Raw genomic sequence first — 17,209 nt, 5'->3', positions numbered from 1 at the left:
TAGATAAATCCAACGAAAGGGCACAAAAAACACAGAGAGAAAAATAGCACGTGTGACTCGTGTGCGCTAACTGAAAAGGATGGCCACCAGAGGCGCAGCAGTCGGCAGCATGGGATGGAGTAGTAGTAGTACGAGCTGCTCACTCTGTGGGTCGGCTCCCCTCATGGAGGGTTTTTGAAGTGAGGGAGATTTCTATTGGCATTTGGCTCGTGGTAGTGGTCTCACTCGCCTAGTGTTCATACCGACACCCTCTTGGAGGGTGAGCGAGTCAGTTATACTGACCTTTTTCTTTTTTATTTTATTTATTCTCTGGTATGTGTTAGTACATTTACCCTAGAAAATAATAGATTAAAGGATATTTCGCGCAGCGACACGAGCTGAGCCCAGAAATAGATTTTTCCTTACGTCAAAATCCCTTTTTCATACAATCAACTTACCTGTCGATATATACATACTGATTGGCACACCTTCGGTGGAGGGTAAGAGACAGCTACTTCTGGAATAGACAGGTAAACAACATATGTTGTAGGTATAAATAAAAAACCTTAATTCCTACCATGATAGGTGGTAGACTTCGTGGGTGTTTGCCCCGTAGTCTGCATCACCTCAAGAAACTTTAGCGAGATATGTGATCTATGGCCAAGAATTCTTGTGGGTCTGCCGAAGGGGTCTTATCCACTTACTCGGCAGAGCCTGAAAGGACTTTGTCAATGGGTGCTGATCCACTTATATGACAACACACCTTATTAAGGAGCACAACCAATCCCGACCACCTGATCCTAACCACCTTGTTAGTATATTAAAAATTGCTCCGAGTTATCCCCAAACTCTTCGCAACAACCGTAACTCAAACCCAAATTGCACACGCACACAATAATTTTTTCAAAAAAAAATTTATGATACTCATCTAATAAAAGATATCACAAGAGTTCCTTACTGAACGGAAGTGACTGGCCGCCTGTGCGGCATCTGCACTTGTTCAGCAGAAAGTCTAGAACATATCATTAGACTTATGTAGTAATTAAAGATTGGTGTTAGCTCCTGTACCCAGGATTGTGCCCGCAGACACAAAAGGACCTAAAGAAAAACATTTTTCATAGGTCACACGAACGTCCCTCAAATAGTGAGAAGCAAAACACAGAATTACATCTCCAATATGTCGCTTCCAAGATATTCTTAAGTGACATATTTTCTCTGAAAAGAGAGAGACGTAGCTACTGCTCTCACTTCATGAGTCTCTTACTCTCATGGAGTTTGAAAGAATCATCCGTGTCAAGCCTTATGAGCGTCCGTCAATGACGTTCCTGACAAAAAAGGCTAAAGCATTCTTAGACATAGGTCTTGATGGATCCTTCACCGAGCACCAGACCTTTGTCTAGAACCTCCCAACTGTTTCTTTTTTCTGTATGTAAAAACTTTAACGCCCTTACTGGCAAAGAGACCTCTCCGGTTCCCTGCCGACGAGACCCGATAAGCCCTTTTACTTCGAAGTTTTTCCTCGGCCAGGGATTCGAAGGATTTTCATTCTTCGCCAAGAATAATTCTTTGAAGGAACAGATGGCTGAATCTAGATTGAAACCCACTTTATCACTAAGGGCGTGCAGCTCACTAACTCTTTTCGCCGTCGCCAGTGACAAAAGAAATAAACATTTTCTCGTTATGTCACGAAACGAGCCAAGTGCAGGGTTCAAATCTCTCTGATGACAAGAACTTAAGCACCACGTCTAGATTCCAGTTAGGGGAGAAGTAATGTTAGACTTCTTGGTCTCAAAAGATCTAATCAGATCATGTAGATCTTTATCGTTTCCCAAATGTAGGCCTCTATTCCTAAAGACGGCCGATAGCATACTCCTATAGCCCTTTTATCGTGGCTACGAGAGACGCGATTCTCTCAAAAATAACAGAAAATCAGCGATTTCTGTTACAGAGGTACTGGAGGAGGACAACTTCTTCGACTTACACCACCTTCTAAAAACTTCCCACTTCGATTGGTAAACACGGATAGTTGGAAGTTCTCGGAGCTCTAGCGATCGAGCTTGCTGCTTTGCTAGAAAAGCCTCTCGCTCTGACAAGTCTTTCGATAGTCGAAAGGCAGTCAGAGCGAGAGCGGGGAGGTTTTGATGAAACCTCTCGAAGTGTGGTTGTCTGAGAAGATCCTTCCTTTGTGGAAGGGATCTGGGGAAGTCTACCATCCACTCCAGCACCTCTGGGAACCACTCTTGAGCTGGCCAAAAGGGGGCTATCAGGGTCATTCTTGTCCCCTTTGAAGTCACAAACTTCCTGAGCACTTGCCCCAGAATCTTGAATGGGGGAAATGCGTAAACGTCTACATGAGACAATCTAGCAGGAAGGCGTCTACTGTTAGAGCTCTGGGGTCTTCTACTACTGAACAGAAGACTTCCAGTCTTTTTGAGAGGAACGTGGCAAAGAGGTCGACATGAGGAGTCCCCCAAAGAGACCAGAGATTCCGGCAAACTTCTGAGTGGAGGGTCCATTCGGTATGAAGGACCTGGTTCCTCCTGCTCAGCCTGTCTGCTCTCACGTTCCTTACTCCCTGAACAAACCTCGTCAACAGAGAGATGTTTCCTTTGCGATGTCCACAACAAGCAGGTCTCTCGCGAGCTCGTACAGGGCATACAAGTGAGTACCTCCTTGCTTTCGAATGTATGCAAGGGCGGTGTATTGTCCGCATTCACTTGTACTATCTTGTTCCTCACTAAAGGTTCGAAGCTCTTTAGGGCTAGGTGTACGGCAAACAGCTCTTTGCAGTTTATGTGCCAGGACACTTGAAGAGCATTCCAAGTGCCTGACACCTCTCTCTTTCCCAAGGTTGCTCCCCCAACCTTTTTCCGACGCGTCGGAAAACAATACAAGGTTTGGGTTTCTGTGTTTCTAGGGAAGTACCCTTGTTTTTCCTTCAGTGGGAGTAACCACCATTCTAAATGGCGTTTCATCAGAACTGGAATGGGAAAACTGTCCGAGAGAAGCCCTGTCTTCATGTTCCAAGATCTTCTGAGGAAGAACTGAAGCGGATGGAGATGAAGTCTTCCTAGAGGAAAGAACTGTTCGAGCGAGAAAGAGTCCCTAATAGGCTCAAACCATTCCCTCGCCGAAGTACGTTCCTTCCTTAGGAGAGAGAGACTTTTTCTAAACCTCTCGTTAGTCTCTCTTGAGAAGGAAATACTCGAAAACCCCGAGAATCCATCTGAATACCCCAGATAGACCAAGTTCTGGCTGGGGATCAGTTGGGACTTCTCGAGGTTCACGAGTAATCCTAAGGTCTTTATCAGGTTTAGTGTCACAGTCAGGTCCTCCAAACACTGTTTCTCTGACTTTGCTCTGATGAGCCAGTCGTCTAGGTACAGAGATATACTGATTCCTTTCAGGTGAAGCCATCTCGCCACATTTTTTCATAAAGGCTCGTGAAAACCTGAGGCGCCGTAGACAGGCCGAAACACAAGGCTCTGAATTGGAAGATCCTTCCCCCCGTCATGAAACGGAGGTACTTCTTCGACGAAGGAATGGATCCGGGAACGGTGAAAATAGGCATCCTGGAGATCCAGAGACACCATCCAATCCCCTTGGCGAAGAGCCGCAAGGACTGATGCAGAGGTCTCCATGGAGAACTTCTGTTTCTGAACAAACTTGTTCAGAGCGCTGACATCCAGAACTGGTCTCCAGCCCCCCGAGGCTTTCGCAACCAAGAAAAGACGATTGTAAAACCCTGGGGAGCTTTGATCCAGCACTAGCTCTATAGCTCTCTTGTCCCACATCTGATCACCACCATTTGTTGAAGAGTATCTTTCAACACAGGTCCTTGTAATTGGCGGACAATTCCCGCGGAGTTGACGTCAGGGAGGATTGTCCAGGAAAGGAATGAGGTATCCCTTCTGTAGACAGACATAGACCAAGCGTCTGTATCTATGAGAGTCCAGGCTTCTGCAAATCCCCGGAGCCTGGCACCTACTGGTGTTTGGAGGAGCGTCACTTCACTTTCCCCTTTTAAAGGGACGGAAAGAGGCTCTACCTCTCTTCTCAGTCGCCTTCTTTTTAGCGGCAACTCTAGCGGGAGGGCCTCCTCGAAAGGGCCGAACAGGCGTAGACACACCTTTCTTGTCTCCCACCATCACTGGTCTCTTCTTCCTGGAAGATTGCAGGAGAAGATCCTGTGTTGCTTTCTCCGATCAGAGAACGGGAAATGTCCCCATCACCAACTGTGAAGGGAACAGAAAGTCAGACCTGGGAGCGAATAACAAGGCTGCCCTTTGCGAATGGGATACCGCTTTTGTCAAGAAAGCGCTAAATTACAGATCTCTTCTTCAAGAGACCTGCTCCAAATAAGGAAGAAACTTCCCCTGAGCCATCCTGTACCGCCTTGTCAATACAGGACAAAATTGCAAGGAGTACGTCCGGATCGAGTCCTTCCGAGGCATGAGCCTTCTTGGACATCACCCCAAGGGACCAATCTAGGAAGTTGAAGACTTCTAAAATGTGAAAAAGTCCCTTGAGGAGATGATCCAACTCTGAAAGACCCCAAGTAATCTTCGCAGTATGAGGCTATGTCTCCTGGATGCATCTACCAGACTGGAAAAGTCAGCTTCAGCCGAAGCTGGGAGAGTGAGTCCCATATTCTCCCCAGTCTGGTACCAAATACCTCTCTTGCCGTAAGTCTAGCGGGAGGCATGCAAAACACCGTCCTGACTAGCTCCCTTCTTGGTTTGCATCCAGCTATCCAGCGACTGAAGAGCTCTCTTCATAGAAATCGTCGGTCTCATCTTCAAGAAAGCCGACGACTTCGGCGTCTTAGAGCATGAAAAAAGTGAACGAGGCGAAGGAGGAGCGGCAGGGATCAATGCATCTCCGTATTCCTGGAGGAGGAGAGCTGTCAAAACTTTGTAGTTAGACAGCCCTTCTCTGCGTGAGTCTCGTCTTCTGAGTCCTCTTCCAAAATCGGATCAGAAGGAGAAGTCACTTACCCGTTCCGGGTCTTCCTGCCCAATAACTCTCTCTACGGGAGACAAAAACTCCTAATAGGAGAGGGGCTAAGAGAGTGTATAGCGCTCCTCTGCTTGGCTGGCTCCTCGCGCTTGGCTGGCCGCCTCGCGCCTCTGGCCTGGCGCCTCGCTCCTGACTGATGCTCGCGCCTCTGTAAAGTCTCGCGCCTGACTGACGCCTCGCGCCTTTCTGGTGCAATCATCCTGATGGATGATGCTTGTCTGGCGCCTCGCGCCTGGCTGAATCCTCGCGCCTGGCTGCTTCCTCGCGCTCGGCTGACGCTGCTGGTCTGGCAGACGTATCACGTCTGGAAAAATCCTCACGCCTGTAAAGCGTTTCTCGCTTGTCTGGCGCTTTAAAAAAAAAATCCTATCAGACGCTTCTCGTCTGTAGGAAACTTCGCGCTTGACTGGCGCCTCGCGCTTGTCTGGCGATTCAAAATCGTCCAAAGAGTCTCTATCAGAGTAGATCTCAAACGCCTCACGTCCCACAGGAGCCTCACTCCTGCGGGAGAAGGAAGACGAGACTTCTTGACAGGAAGCCTCACGTCTTTTCTTACGAGGGGGATCCTTCGAAAGGACTCCTACCAAGGCGGATAACTGTTCTTGCACAGCCAAAATGATCCTCTTGGAAGCCTCTCCGGCGTCTTCTTGAACGGGAGAGGGAGATCTCGAAGGAGTTTTGTCCAAACCATGGGACGTCAAAACCCCTCTTAGCCTTCTTGATCGAAGGAGGGCTTTGCTTCGCCAAAAAGCGTTCGGGGCTAGAATCCAACACAGGATCTTTCCAGTGCCTTTTCAGGGCCTGGACAAGTCCGAATCCTTCCACCCTCGTTTAGGAGAGGGAGAAGCGGACGAAGAGAAGCACTCTCTGAGGACGCTTTTCCTATAGCGGTCCTGAGCAGTCTGTCTATTTACAGAGCCTGCTGAAGGGACGCCTGACCGGGGGAATTCTCCACAACCTCCGTAGGGCTTTTGGCTTTCGACTTTCCTTCTCCTCTGGGCTTGGGAGCTTGGAAGAGGTCTAGGCCTGGGAGCGTCGCAGAGACGGTCAGACGCCCCCTCCACAACACTGGGGACACTCACTTCACTATAATAGTCACTTTCACAATCCTTACCTTTCATGGCAGCCATTTTGGATTTCATCCTGTGAAGAGTAGCTTTCAGCTCAGCAATTTCCGAGGCCGAATCTGAATGTAAAGCCATGAGGGCCCTGATACAGAATTAGAATCAAATGCATAGTTCAGGGAAGAGTTAGAATCATTAAAAGGCTCAATAGGCCTTGTACTACTACCCGCAATCTTAGATGCAGCCCTTCTGACTCTATCCCTTTCTAACTTCTTCAAGTAAGAAGTTAGAGTCTCCATTCCTCAACATTCAACCTCTACACTCATGACAGGTGTTAGAAATAGAACAATCAAAACCTCTACATTTGCGACATACAGTGTGAGGATCAACCGAAGCCTTCTGTATCCTCACCTTGCAGCCTACATTCACACACACTCTCACACAACCACTTGAATCAGACATTCTTGAAGAAAAATCAAAAGCAAGTCCAAATCCAGTCCACAGTAGCGAATGCCAAAACAACGATCCAGGTACGTCCCCAAAGTCACAAAAAGATGATCAATTGTCTAGAAAAGCGAATTCCAGTCAGAGGAGGGGGGGGGATGGCAGCAACGATGTTGATACCACCGGCGACAGAAAATATATGAGTAGAAAACGGGAATGGTTCCTAGTACTGCCGCCCAGGGCAGGCCGGTAGATCACCTGACCTACCTGTAGCGAGTGGCGCGAAATTTGAATTTCTGTCGGGGACGACGGAGTCTTAGCTATGTATATATCTGACAGGTAAGTTGATTGTATGAAAATTACAAATATTGGGACAATAGTTTTTTTCAATACATATATTTTGATAATACTAGATCAATATAAAACAGTTTATTCTGTAAGTGAAATAACATTTTACTCTTTTTTGCTGTTTTATTCATTAAAGGATATGTATGTATACTGAGAGAGAGAGAGAGAGAGAGAGAGAGAGAGAGAGAGAGAGAGAGAGAGAGAGAGAGAGAGAGAGAGAGAGAGAGAGAGAGAGAGAAGCAGGGGACTGAAGTGAGGTGTTTATGTAGGATTTTAATTTGGCATTTTATTGATATTTCGGTGCTTATCATCGCCAATAAACGGATTTTGGCACTGATAACCGGTTCATGGCATCTTTGTTTGGTATATATTGGCACCAATGCTCTATTATCGGCACCAACAGCCGAAGAAATAGCTGATTTTCAGCGCTAATACCCGATCGCTGATAACATAGGACTACCTTTAATTAGTGAATATTTCTCGATGAAAAATTTGGCATACAGGCAAATTTTCTACAGATAATGTGCATATACATACATTCCTCAGAAAAATCTGGAAAAAGATGAAGCTGCAAATCCAAAACTGCAAACAGGCAGGGATCCACTGTATGTCTGGAACCATACATGCAATGACTGTCAGTTTTTAATTCGTATACGTACTGTCATGTTCATGGCTGATAGGAACCCTTTACAAGACTTGCAATGTTTGTCATCATCATAACCATGCTTTACATTTCTGTTCGCTGTACAAGTTTAGAAACAAATTTATTCTCCTCCATTCTTTTCCATCTCATGCACTTCTGCCTCAATTCCCATCCAATCAAGATCTTCATTAATCCTTGTCCTCTATTATTTTCTAGACCTTCCTATCGACTTTTGTCGTACTTTCACACTTACTGCTTTGCTGAATAATTGCTCCTCTTCCATTTTCCACAACTCTCCAAACTAACTCAATCTTTGAAGTCTTCCGCTACTCTGCAGCCACTAGACACCTCTAAGCAACTTCCTCATTCATACTTTGGTCTTCCTCAAGCACTCCAGTAGGAATCTCCAAAAACAGTATTACTGTTTTCTATCACAAAGTTTCCGTGTATATTAATAGGATATACGTATGTAATCTACTTGTGGTCCACCATTTTCATTTGAACCTCAACAGTTCATCAAACTAGCAGCCTAATAATTACTGTCTTGCAAGCTGCGGATTTCTTTACATAGTTTGAAATACGTATTGCTTAACACCTACTTAGTTATTACATAAAAGCACAGCGTTGGGGAATCTTTCAACTAAGCAGCTCACCCTCATTGCAATTTCACATCTCGTATTCCACTTACAAAATATGCCATGGAAAGCATTCAAGTTTGAATGTGTGTAAGAAAATTAAAAAACTATACCGTTATACAAAATTCTGAAAGCAAATACTTTAGTATGCATTCCTGTTTTTACAGCAATCAACGCTTGCTTTTCAATAGAGAAGTATTCAAAAGCCCAAGCTGAATGTTACAAGCATCAAGTTTAAAGCATCTCTGGAATCAATTTAATTCATCAAGAGACTTTGGACAGAAAGCAAATCAGAAGACTAGATAGAATGCACTTTAGAATACTTTACAGTCTTTCTGGAGCTTTAGATGAAAGCATTTCAAGAGCACCAACTTCCACAACTTACCGCTAAATATTCTTCATATATTGCCTTAGCTTTTTCTTCAAGTTTCTGGAACTCCATTTTATACTCCTCACACTCCACATAAAAATCAATGTACTTTGTGTGTTCGCCCTCTTCCCCCGACTCATCTTCCATTTCTTTCAAAAACTCACGGAAGGCTTCTATTCCATCATGGTCCTGAAAGCGTGGCCAAAGTTGAAAAATGCTTTACAGATGTGTTAGTATTAAAGTACTATATTAACATGCTGTACATTTCAGAGTGCATGTAATTGTCTTAATTTAAGGATGAATTGGCAGAAAAACCCTGGAAACTGCCGCACTGAATCAGTCTCGAAAGATTGAAGATGATAAGAACAAAAAGGAAATGCCAGTGCATAACTGTAGTAAGTGCAACCATATCTTATTTCTGGCAACTTTTTATTTTCCAATTCAACAATGAAACATTCTTCTGAACACCCACGTTCAGTTACCTACACAGATACCAGATAATTTATTTGGAAACATCATATGATATACGTATACAACATATTTTATAATCAACTTTATATTAATCTAATCATTACCAATAACTTTACACAGATATCAGAAGCTACCATACTATAAATCTTCTAAAAATTCAGCCAGTCCCACTGACCCTAACCAAAAGATTAAAAAAGTTGTATCTTGAAAACTTTATTTGCATCTCATTCAACCTATATATTACAACATGGACAAAGGAAAAATGTCACCACAAATAAAAATAAGTCATAAATATAAACATATACCGTCCTATACATCATAACAAATACAAATACTGTACATAAAAATAGGTAAAAGCTTCAAAATATATTAATCTATGAAAAAAGTGCTAACCACTGCAATAAAGCAACTTAAACAAACAGTCCACTGCGTCGAATTTCTGAATTGTCATACACCCGGCATAAAGGATTTCAACTAGAAAAAAAAGGGAAAACTAAAGCAAGGAATAGCTGAAGAAGTTGGACAGCTAGCTGGGATAAAAATAATGAAAATTAATAAAATACAGGGTATAAAGGAGAAACAGCCATGCTTCTTGGGGATAAGTGTGACAAGCAGAGCTCACTGAAGGTGGTATCCTCTTACAGGAAATAAAAAAGCACAAATTTACAAGCTTTCTTACTCATACCGTATATTTCGGCGTATAAGTCGACCCTTTAGCCCAAAAAAATCATGCCAAAATAAGGGGGTCGACTTATCTAACGGTAACAAAAAGTGAATCTTTATTATTTTGGCATATCGGTACAGGAATCCAGGCTTTACAGTTGGCTAATAACAATGACAGCCTTGTTGAGGTAACTATGTATGTAAATACCAGTATTAAAAACATTTCACACTGTAATACGACAACAATATTACATTAGAACATCCATTACCTTAAATAAAATGAAAAAAATCAAAGTAACTTCAAGAAACCCCAATCGAACAGCAAGTGTAAACATTGTGTAGCCATTTGTAGTACAGTAATTGAGAAGGATGCGTTCACTCTGACAGTTTTGTATTTACCGGGGTATTATTCAAAAACATTTATGGTATGAAATCTTTATTTATCACTTTAAATAAAATAAAAAAAATTTGTATTTAATAGTAAATATGTATTTAAAATCCTTCAAAATTACTTGAGTCATCGTCATTTGAATTAAACAATTCATCAAACAAATTATCATTCATGGTTTCATCATAAGGATCCCAGTTTGAATCTGGTGAATCAACTGCAGGTTCGTTTTCCCTCAAATGAGCCTGTTTATGCCATAGAAGAACCAATGGTCAAGGAATATTCCAACATAATAATAAAATACCGGCACGTCGTTTTAACAACTTAATCAAAACATTAACTTGAGTGGCAGTTTGTACATACATATAAACGTAAGCTGTTATGCAGCATTAGTTAGCGCTTTGTTTTTTACATTACACTCGAGTAACGTATCTTCCGTTTCGTCATTTCTAATCATATTTGCCGGTATTCATCTTTTATATATTACACAGATTTGTTAATATACCGAGTATATTACCTGTATTTCTTATGGTAAGTAGAGCAACATATGTACCGTAATAACATTCAGGGTTATTTTATATGATACGTTTTACCCTGCTGCTCACATTTTATAGGTCGACTAATATACCCGATATTAGTTAAAATCATAAAAATTTACTCAGAATTGGGGAGTCGACTTATCTTCCGGTCGACTTATACGCCGAAATATACGGTAGTTATTCATTTTAACGTGACAAGCTTACCCTTAACAAGCAACTTATGGATGATGTCCATTTTTCCATTTGTTCTTTAGAGGGAGCAGACTTTGACCGGTTCTCTGTTTTCTTCTCTTTTTCCTTGGGTACTGCATCATCTGGAGATTTCGGTGGACTGCTCCCCCCTTCAGCATCAGGTTTTGGGAATTCTTTCTTCTTGTCAGGAGACCTTAAGACGCGGGCTGTTTTTTCTTTGATACGGCTGATGTAAGATGCCATGCTAGTAGGTGTTGCCTTACACCTACAGCTCCTGCTAATAAATAAATTTCATAAATTAATCTCTAGGCAACTTGCAGTCATAATTAGGACATAACATTGCGTGCTCATATAAAGCACCTTATCCTTTTGCCAAATGACTAATATTTACAAATAAAAGCTATTTACTCTACTTCTAAGGATATTCAAAGAGCATCATTTTTCCCGTTGAAATGTACACTAGGAAGGAATACGTAGTACAATGCTGGCCTACCGAAGGTTGGGGGAAGGGGAGAGGCTTCCCAACTCACCAACCTACCAACTTTTAATCACCACAGTCCCAATTTGCACTTAAAAATATTCGTACTTATAAGGCAATGTTAGATTTTTCAGTAGGAACAATTATGCAATGCAAATTTGGATGTCCATGGCAAGTGTACAAATGAACAATGCAATTTTTATGGCCTTCTAAGTCAGGCTACACTGGGGGAGATTGGTCCCTGGCCACGTAAGGGCCTAGTGCCCCACTCTAGGTTTGGTTAGGTAATTTTAGGTTTGGAAATGGAAGGATGCATTCTGGTAATTAATCAGCAACTTATGGGTCTCTAAGTTAGGTTGGATTTGAGGTCCTGCCCCCCTTAAGCCAGGTAAGTACCTATGGTACTCTAGATTAGGTTAGGTTGGAGGGTTCAGCGTTCAGCGTTAGCAAAGCCTACAGCCAGGCAAAGTCCCAGCACCCTAAAGTTGGTCAGATAGGCCTAAAATGAACCCATGTACATGTATTTTACTCAGTGAAACCTGGCATTCTAGGTTGGTTTTCAACAGGTTAGGGAAGGTTACTTTGGAATTAGTACGTATCTTTGAAACTGGCCTTGCTATATTTTCAAGTGCCTTTAGCATTCAACCCCACAGATACGTGCATTCCCTAATAGGAAAAAAAAACAATAAGTCTGCAGGAGGGGGATAGGGGACTCTTCACACTACCCCTGAATTTCTGCAAGTAAGCTGTGACTCATCACTCAGCATCTTATCCACTTACATTAGCATGTGCTAGGCTATGGCCTATCCATTCACTACCGATGATATATTTTCTCTGTGTAACAAATAGGCTATACATAGCCTGTAGACATATAAACCAACAAAATAATTTGCCGTTGGCTTCTCAATTCTTATTACTTAGCTAACCACTGAAACTGTAATTTCCAAAGAAATACCCAGATATCCCATGGTATTTACTGTCTTAGTTCTACATTAACATTTATCCCCATGTGGCTGGTACTACACATGGCACCCATTGTGCACATAGTAGTACACTAAAGTTTCTGAGCCTAGAGAGATGCAATTGAAGTTGTCAAACCTAGAAGGTGCAGTAGTTTGGAGCCTTGATGGGGTAGTCCCCTTAGGGCTGGCTAGGTTCACTGCTTCCCAACGCTTGAATGTGCATGAATGCAAAATCAGTGGGTATAGCTAATGTAGACCTAATAGGTATTTCTAAGTAACAACTCCACATGGCCTGCAAGGAATGTTCCTGCAAATAAGAAAACCACTAGGGTAAAAAACCGAGTGGACTGGCCAACTCACCGACTACCAAGGTTTTGGCCACCCTTTGAAAAAGTACTTTAACACGTCCTGACACCGGAAATGGTCATCAGTCATGAGTTGTTGGTGGTGATAACAGGAGCTCAAGACCTCTACTCTCCTTTCAAAGTAAGTATTTTCTCCAAAGTTAGAAATTAAGGCCATATTTTAAGATTTAAACAGGGTAATCAAAAGGGAGGCCAACACAGTACCCACAACCCCAAAATGCTTTCGAAGTTTTTACTTACAACTCCAAATATTTCGAAGATTGATGCCATCTCGATGTTTGCGGAGTCGCTTGTGTCAACAAACTTCCCATTTCCTGTGCTAAATCTGCATACCACTTGTACCCATAGAAGCTGGGGCACTTTCATCACAACAATCGTAACCCTGACCTCTAACCAGCACTTATTCGTACTTATTCAAGGGGACTACGGCATTCTTTGCAGCGTTTTGCGCTCTTCAATTGTTTATCAGTGTCGTCAAGTGGTATGTGTTTACCCTCCAAACTGGGTATAAGACTTACACAAAACCCGGGAAGTAAGTGAAATTAGCATATCTATTTGTAGTATATATACATGTTGCAGCAATTTTATCATTACTGCATCACTATGATAACTAGAATTCCTGGAATCAGTTTGTAAATGCATCGACATATGTGTGATGCTCCACTAGCTTGGCAACGATGAGTCATTTTTCCTCGCGTCGTCTGCTCATAAGTATACATCCGAAATATTTGTAATTTTTCAGGGTTAATTTTGTTACAAAAAAGGGATAATAGACATGGATTAAATAAAAATTTTGAAGTAAAGCTAAACTAAATCATTAGTAAAGTAAACAATTAAGGGAATAAAGAATAAAATCAGTGTTGTCATCTGCTGATCGTAACTGTGTTTGCGTAATGAGTACTTAGGAACCAGGAACAGCAGCATGGTTCAAGTACAATGTGGAGTGAATTAAGACCAAAATGTGTATAATTACCATCAAATAAGCACTGTGGAGTTTCAGTTGTGATGGCAGTAAGCATAAAACCACCAATTACAATTAAAAATGAATTCACTTCAAACTATGACTCAGGGAATAAAAAGTTTCATACTTTCACTAATATAGGCAACAAAATAGTTTTATTGTGCTAATTACAACTGCAAACTTGAGTAAGATCAATAAACATTACATATATACACTAACATTATTCAAATGAGTTCTGGGAAGGCTGGGAAAGATGGTGGATTGTCTGTGGTTAGAACGGCCAGCCACACGATTGCCGCCGTATTGGATTTCAAAACTGCCTTGAAAACATATTTTACGAAGAGCTCACATGCTTATTTTAGTTTGTATGGGGCTTTCATATATCACATTATGTTGACGAAACTTCAATCTTTTCAATGGTATGCTTGAAGTTGTAGTAATTGTATTTTTGTTTCACCAATTAAATATCGAGTGAATGAGGCCTGGCCAGCGAGATGACGATGGATCATCTGCTGTTATTTACCCTACGTCCTAATCTGGTCAGGGTGGCAAAACGCTCCCCGAAGTGATCCGTGACCCTTTACTCTCCATTCGACCTGTTAAATGAGACGAGGCACCCAAAATGTAATAATACAATTTTTAAAAAGCTACAGCTAAGGAGATGCTAGGCTGACTCAAGCTACGGTAATTTCTCCCTTATGCTAAACCCTAACCTACCGTAGACTATAGGCCTAGCTAGTCTAAAAATAGCTTTGTTAAGCTTAAAACCGGTTTGGCTTTCTGCTAAAACATTCACTAAGGTGTTATTACGCCCATACCTACGATCTCTGCTGTATCTGGGCGAATATCGGCTGTATTTGGGCAAGCAGTCGCAAGCATGCTTGGGGGGCGTACCAGCCATTGGCTTGTTTGTTTACGTTTCCAAGCCACTCGTCATATGTCATTTGACGAGATTTATTATTCACAAACTTGCAAAATCGATCGCAAAAACCTGAAATGAATAATAAACCAATACATAAAATAGTAATAAAATTAATTTCTTTACTCACTAGGGGTGAGAAAGGGCGAAAATAGACCTAAGTAGGTGACAAGGGTAGCATGACCCATATAAACATAGAAATGCCTCTTGTTTCTTCTTCTTCTTCTTCCTGAACTTTGATAGGAATTTGGGATGATCTTTGTTACAAGTCAGTTTAATATAATAAAGACTTTATATTAAGAATAAAACTGACTGTAACTGTGACTAAAATAAAACAAATAGATCATTGGTGGTTATGTACATAAATCCTCAGCTCTGTTTTATTTGTTTATTTATCTATTTTTTATGGCCTACTCTGATCACAGGCCAGTCCATTTGTTAGGTTAGAGCCTATAGTTTTTATTAACAACTTTTTTTTACAGGTAAATCTTTCGTTTCTTCTTCAAAGTCTTAAGTTTTCATAGCTTGTTTTAGCTATTGCAGGCTCGTACCAAGGAGGTAGGGGGGTCGGTGGTCTAAAGACCGCACCCCCCAAAAAATTTCTGGAAGTTCATAATTTCTGTAACTATCCTATTTATAGAACTATATTTACATAGTTATAAATAATTATTTTTTTTGTTAAGTCAAAGTATATAATCAAAGTATATAACATATCAACAAATAAAGTAATGTGCATCTTATTGTTAACATAATAAATGAATCAATCAATAAAACTGCAGAAATAGTCTTGAATTTCAGAGCAAACTTTTAACATTACAAGTAAAATTCTGTTAACCAAAGTCAGTACTTTGAGTAACATCTAATCGGGTAGAAGGGCATAGACCACATACCTAATTTTCTTATTAATATAACGAAAATCATATTTTCAAGTATTTCATCTTGTATATACCTATATAAGTAATGACATTTATATAAGAAAAGGTCCACTTTTGGGAAAAATCGCCCCCCACCCCACATAAAAAAAACAAACAAAAAAAAAAAAAAAAAACTCTGGGTACGGGCCTGTATGGGGACAGCTGTTGAATTATCTGGGTGTCGTAAATTTAAAGAATATCATCTTTTCTATCTTTGTTGCAGTTTAAGGTTCCTTTAATCTGCATTGTGGTTATACCCCACTATGTAGCTTTTGTTTGGTTTACTTCTGAAAGAACTCTTCAAGTATTTCTATTCTATAATGTGAAGTATATCATATCTTATTTTATGTTTAATCCTTGCTTTGATAAGTAGGCTATGAAACTGAATAATGATGAGCATGCCTTCATTTGACTGCTTTGTTGATCAAACCCTGCTTTTTTCCTTAATTTATTTCTTTCTATTTCTTTCTTAACGATTGAATTATATTGATTGCATTCTGAACTTGACAATTGAACATTAAATGGAAAAAAAATACACATTCTCTAGCAATTATATTACTTATTCTGGTCATATAATTCCAGAAGCAACCTATGTCTTGGAAATTTTGGAACACAGATAAACATATTTCCTCAGATTTAATTTAGCTAAATGTTACACGAATCAACCGTGGTTGCTCACTCTTTCAAGTAAGGTAAAATTCCTTATACAATTAAATATAATATTACATAATATAACGAGCTTGTGTTAGAGAGAGAGAGAGAGAGAGAGAGAGAGAGAGAGAGAGAGAGAGAGAGAGAGAGAGAGAGAGAGAGAGAGAGAGAGAGAAATGATTCCTATTAAACATAATAACTTGGGCCTTTCCATTTTCACAACCGTTATTTGAAATTAACTGTCATATATCAAGCCCTTCATCAGTTTATTATAAGGTTACCTGCAATCCTAACTTAGGAGGATAAAAAAAAATGCTTCTAAACGTCATCGCATTCCAGATGTAATCATTGGACTCATATGAATTTACGTTTCATGACTCATGATTATGATCATGTTGTCTTAATGATTGACAAGGCAATTCATAGACTTACGTGCCCGGAAGGATTCGGTGATTTCATCATGGTGTAATTTCCATGAGATGTCCATCATTCCTTTAAATTGATACACAATTCACGGAAAGCAGTCTAGAATTCCAATGCATCACGTTCAGTAGAGATTAAGCCACGAATGTTGACAATTTCCGTTGGCGCGTTCATACGAGAATCCACTCACGAAACGGAAACACTCTACACAAAGGATCATCATAGCATTTTATTATTGCAAACCTCGCTTGTACTGTCTTGCATTATACATTGCCTGTCGGGCAGTAGGCCTATATATATATATACATTCTCTCAATAAGCTCTTTGACTTGCTTGCTGAGTATGCCTCGATTACCGAGAGCACACTCACGCACCCTGATGGTCAGTGAGAGACCAACAAAGGCATGGATGAAGTGTTATGATTCTTTTCTGTCCAGATTCATCTTAATGTGAATCTGGGCAGAGAAGAGCCAAGGAGCTGTGCGGGTTGGTTCCTTATATACACGTATTTTTGCTGCAGTCAGCAACCTAAACTCCACCCACAGCCCCCGCAACACAACCCCCCCCCAACCCCCCAGCCCCCCACGGCGACAGTGACCACATTCTATCAGCTTATAGCAATGCATTTCTCGAGGTATCTTACTTGTGGTTTAGAATTAAAAATCTGGAGAAGAGAAGTCTCGGATACTTTCATCATTTACTGCTTTGTTTTGTTTAAGATTCGAGTATTTATGGTAGCATGGTTGTGCTTAAAAGAATAACTAAATTTAAAAAGTATGTG

At 41.0% G+C, this 17,209-nt stretch overlaps 1 protein-coding gene across 5 annotated transcripts in view; it reads right to left on the bottom strand.

Moving 5' to 3' along the window:
• LOC135216424 (regulator of G-protein signaling 4-like) overlaps nt 1–16,593 on the bottom strand; it is a 23,900-nt gene extending 7,307 nt beyond the window's left edge. The window contains exons 1-3 of one of the 5 annotated variants that reach the window (XM_064251775.1): nt 16,438–16,593; nt 10,768–11,032; nt 8,518–8,691 (exon numbers count right to left, since the gene is read on the bottom strand). In XM_064251775.1, coding sequence (XP_064107845.1) covers nt 8,518–8,691; nt 10,768–10,998 — 405 coding nt within the window. In that variant the 5' untranslated portion in view covers nt 10,999–11,032; nt 16,438–16,593. Of the gene's footprint in view, nt 1–8,517; nt 8,692–10,767; nt 11,033–14,339; nt 14,667–16,437 lie in introns of those variants that run through there. The other 4 variants (XM_064251774.1, XM_064251773.1, XM_064251772.1 and 1 more) reach the window with 4 other exon arrangements.
• Nucleotides 16,594–17,209: the final 616 nt, after the last annotated feature.

This window comes from Macrobrachium nipponense, chromosome 6 (genome assembly GCF_015104395.2).
Source record: "Macrobrachium nipponense isolate FS-2020 chromosome 6, ASM1510439v2, whole genome shotgun sequence".
Taxonomy (NCBI): Eukaryota; Metazoa; Arthropoda; class Malacostraca; order Decapoda; family Palaemonidae; genus Macrobrachium; species Macrobrachium nipponense.
Note: the sequence above shows the minus strand (reverse complement) of the source record. Positions and strands in the feature narration are given on the sequence as shown.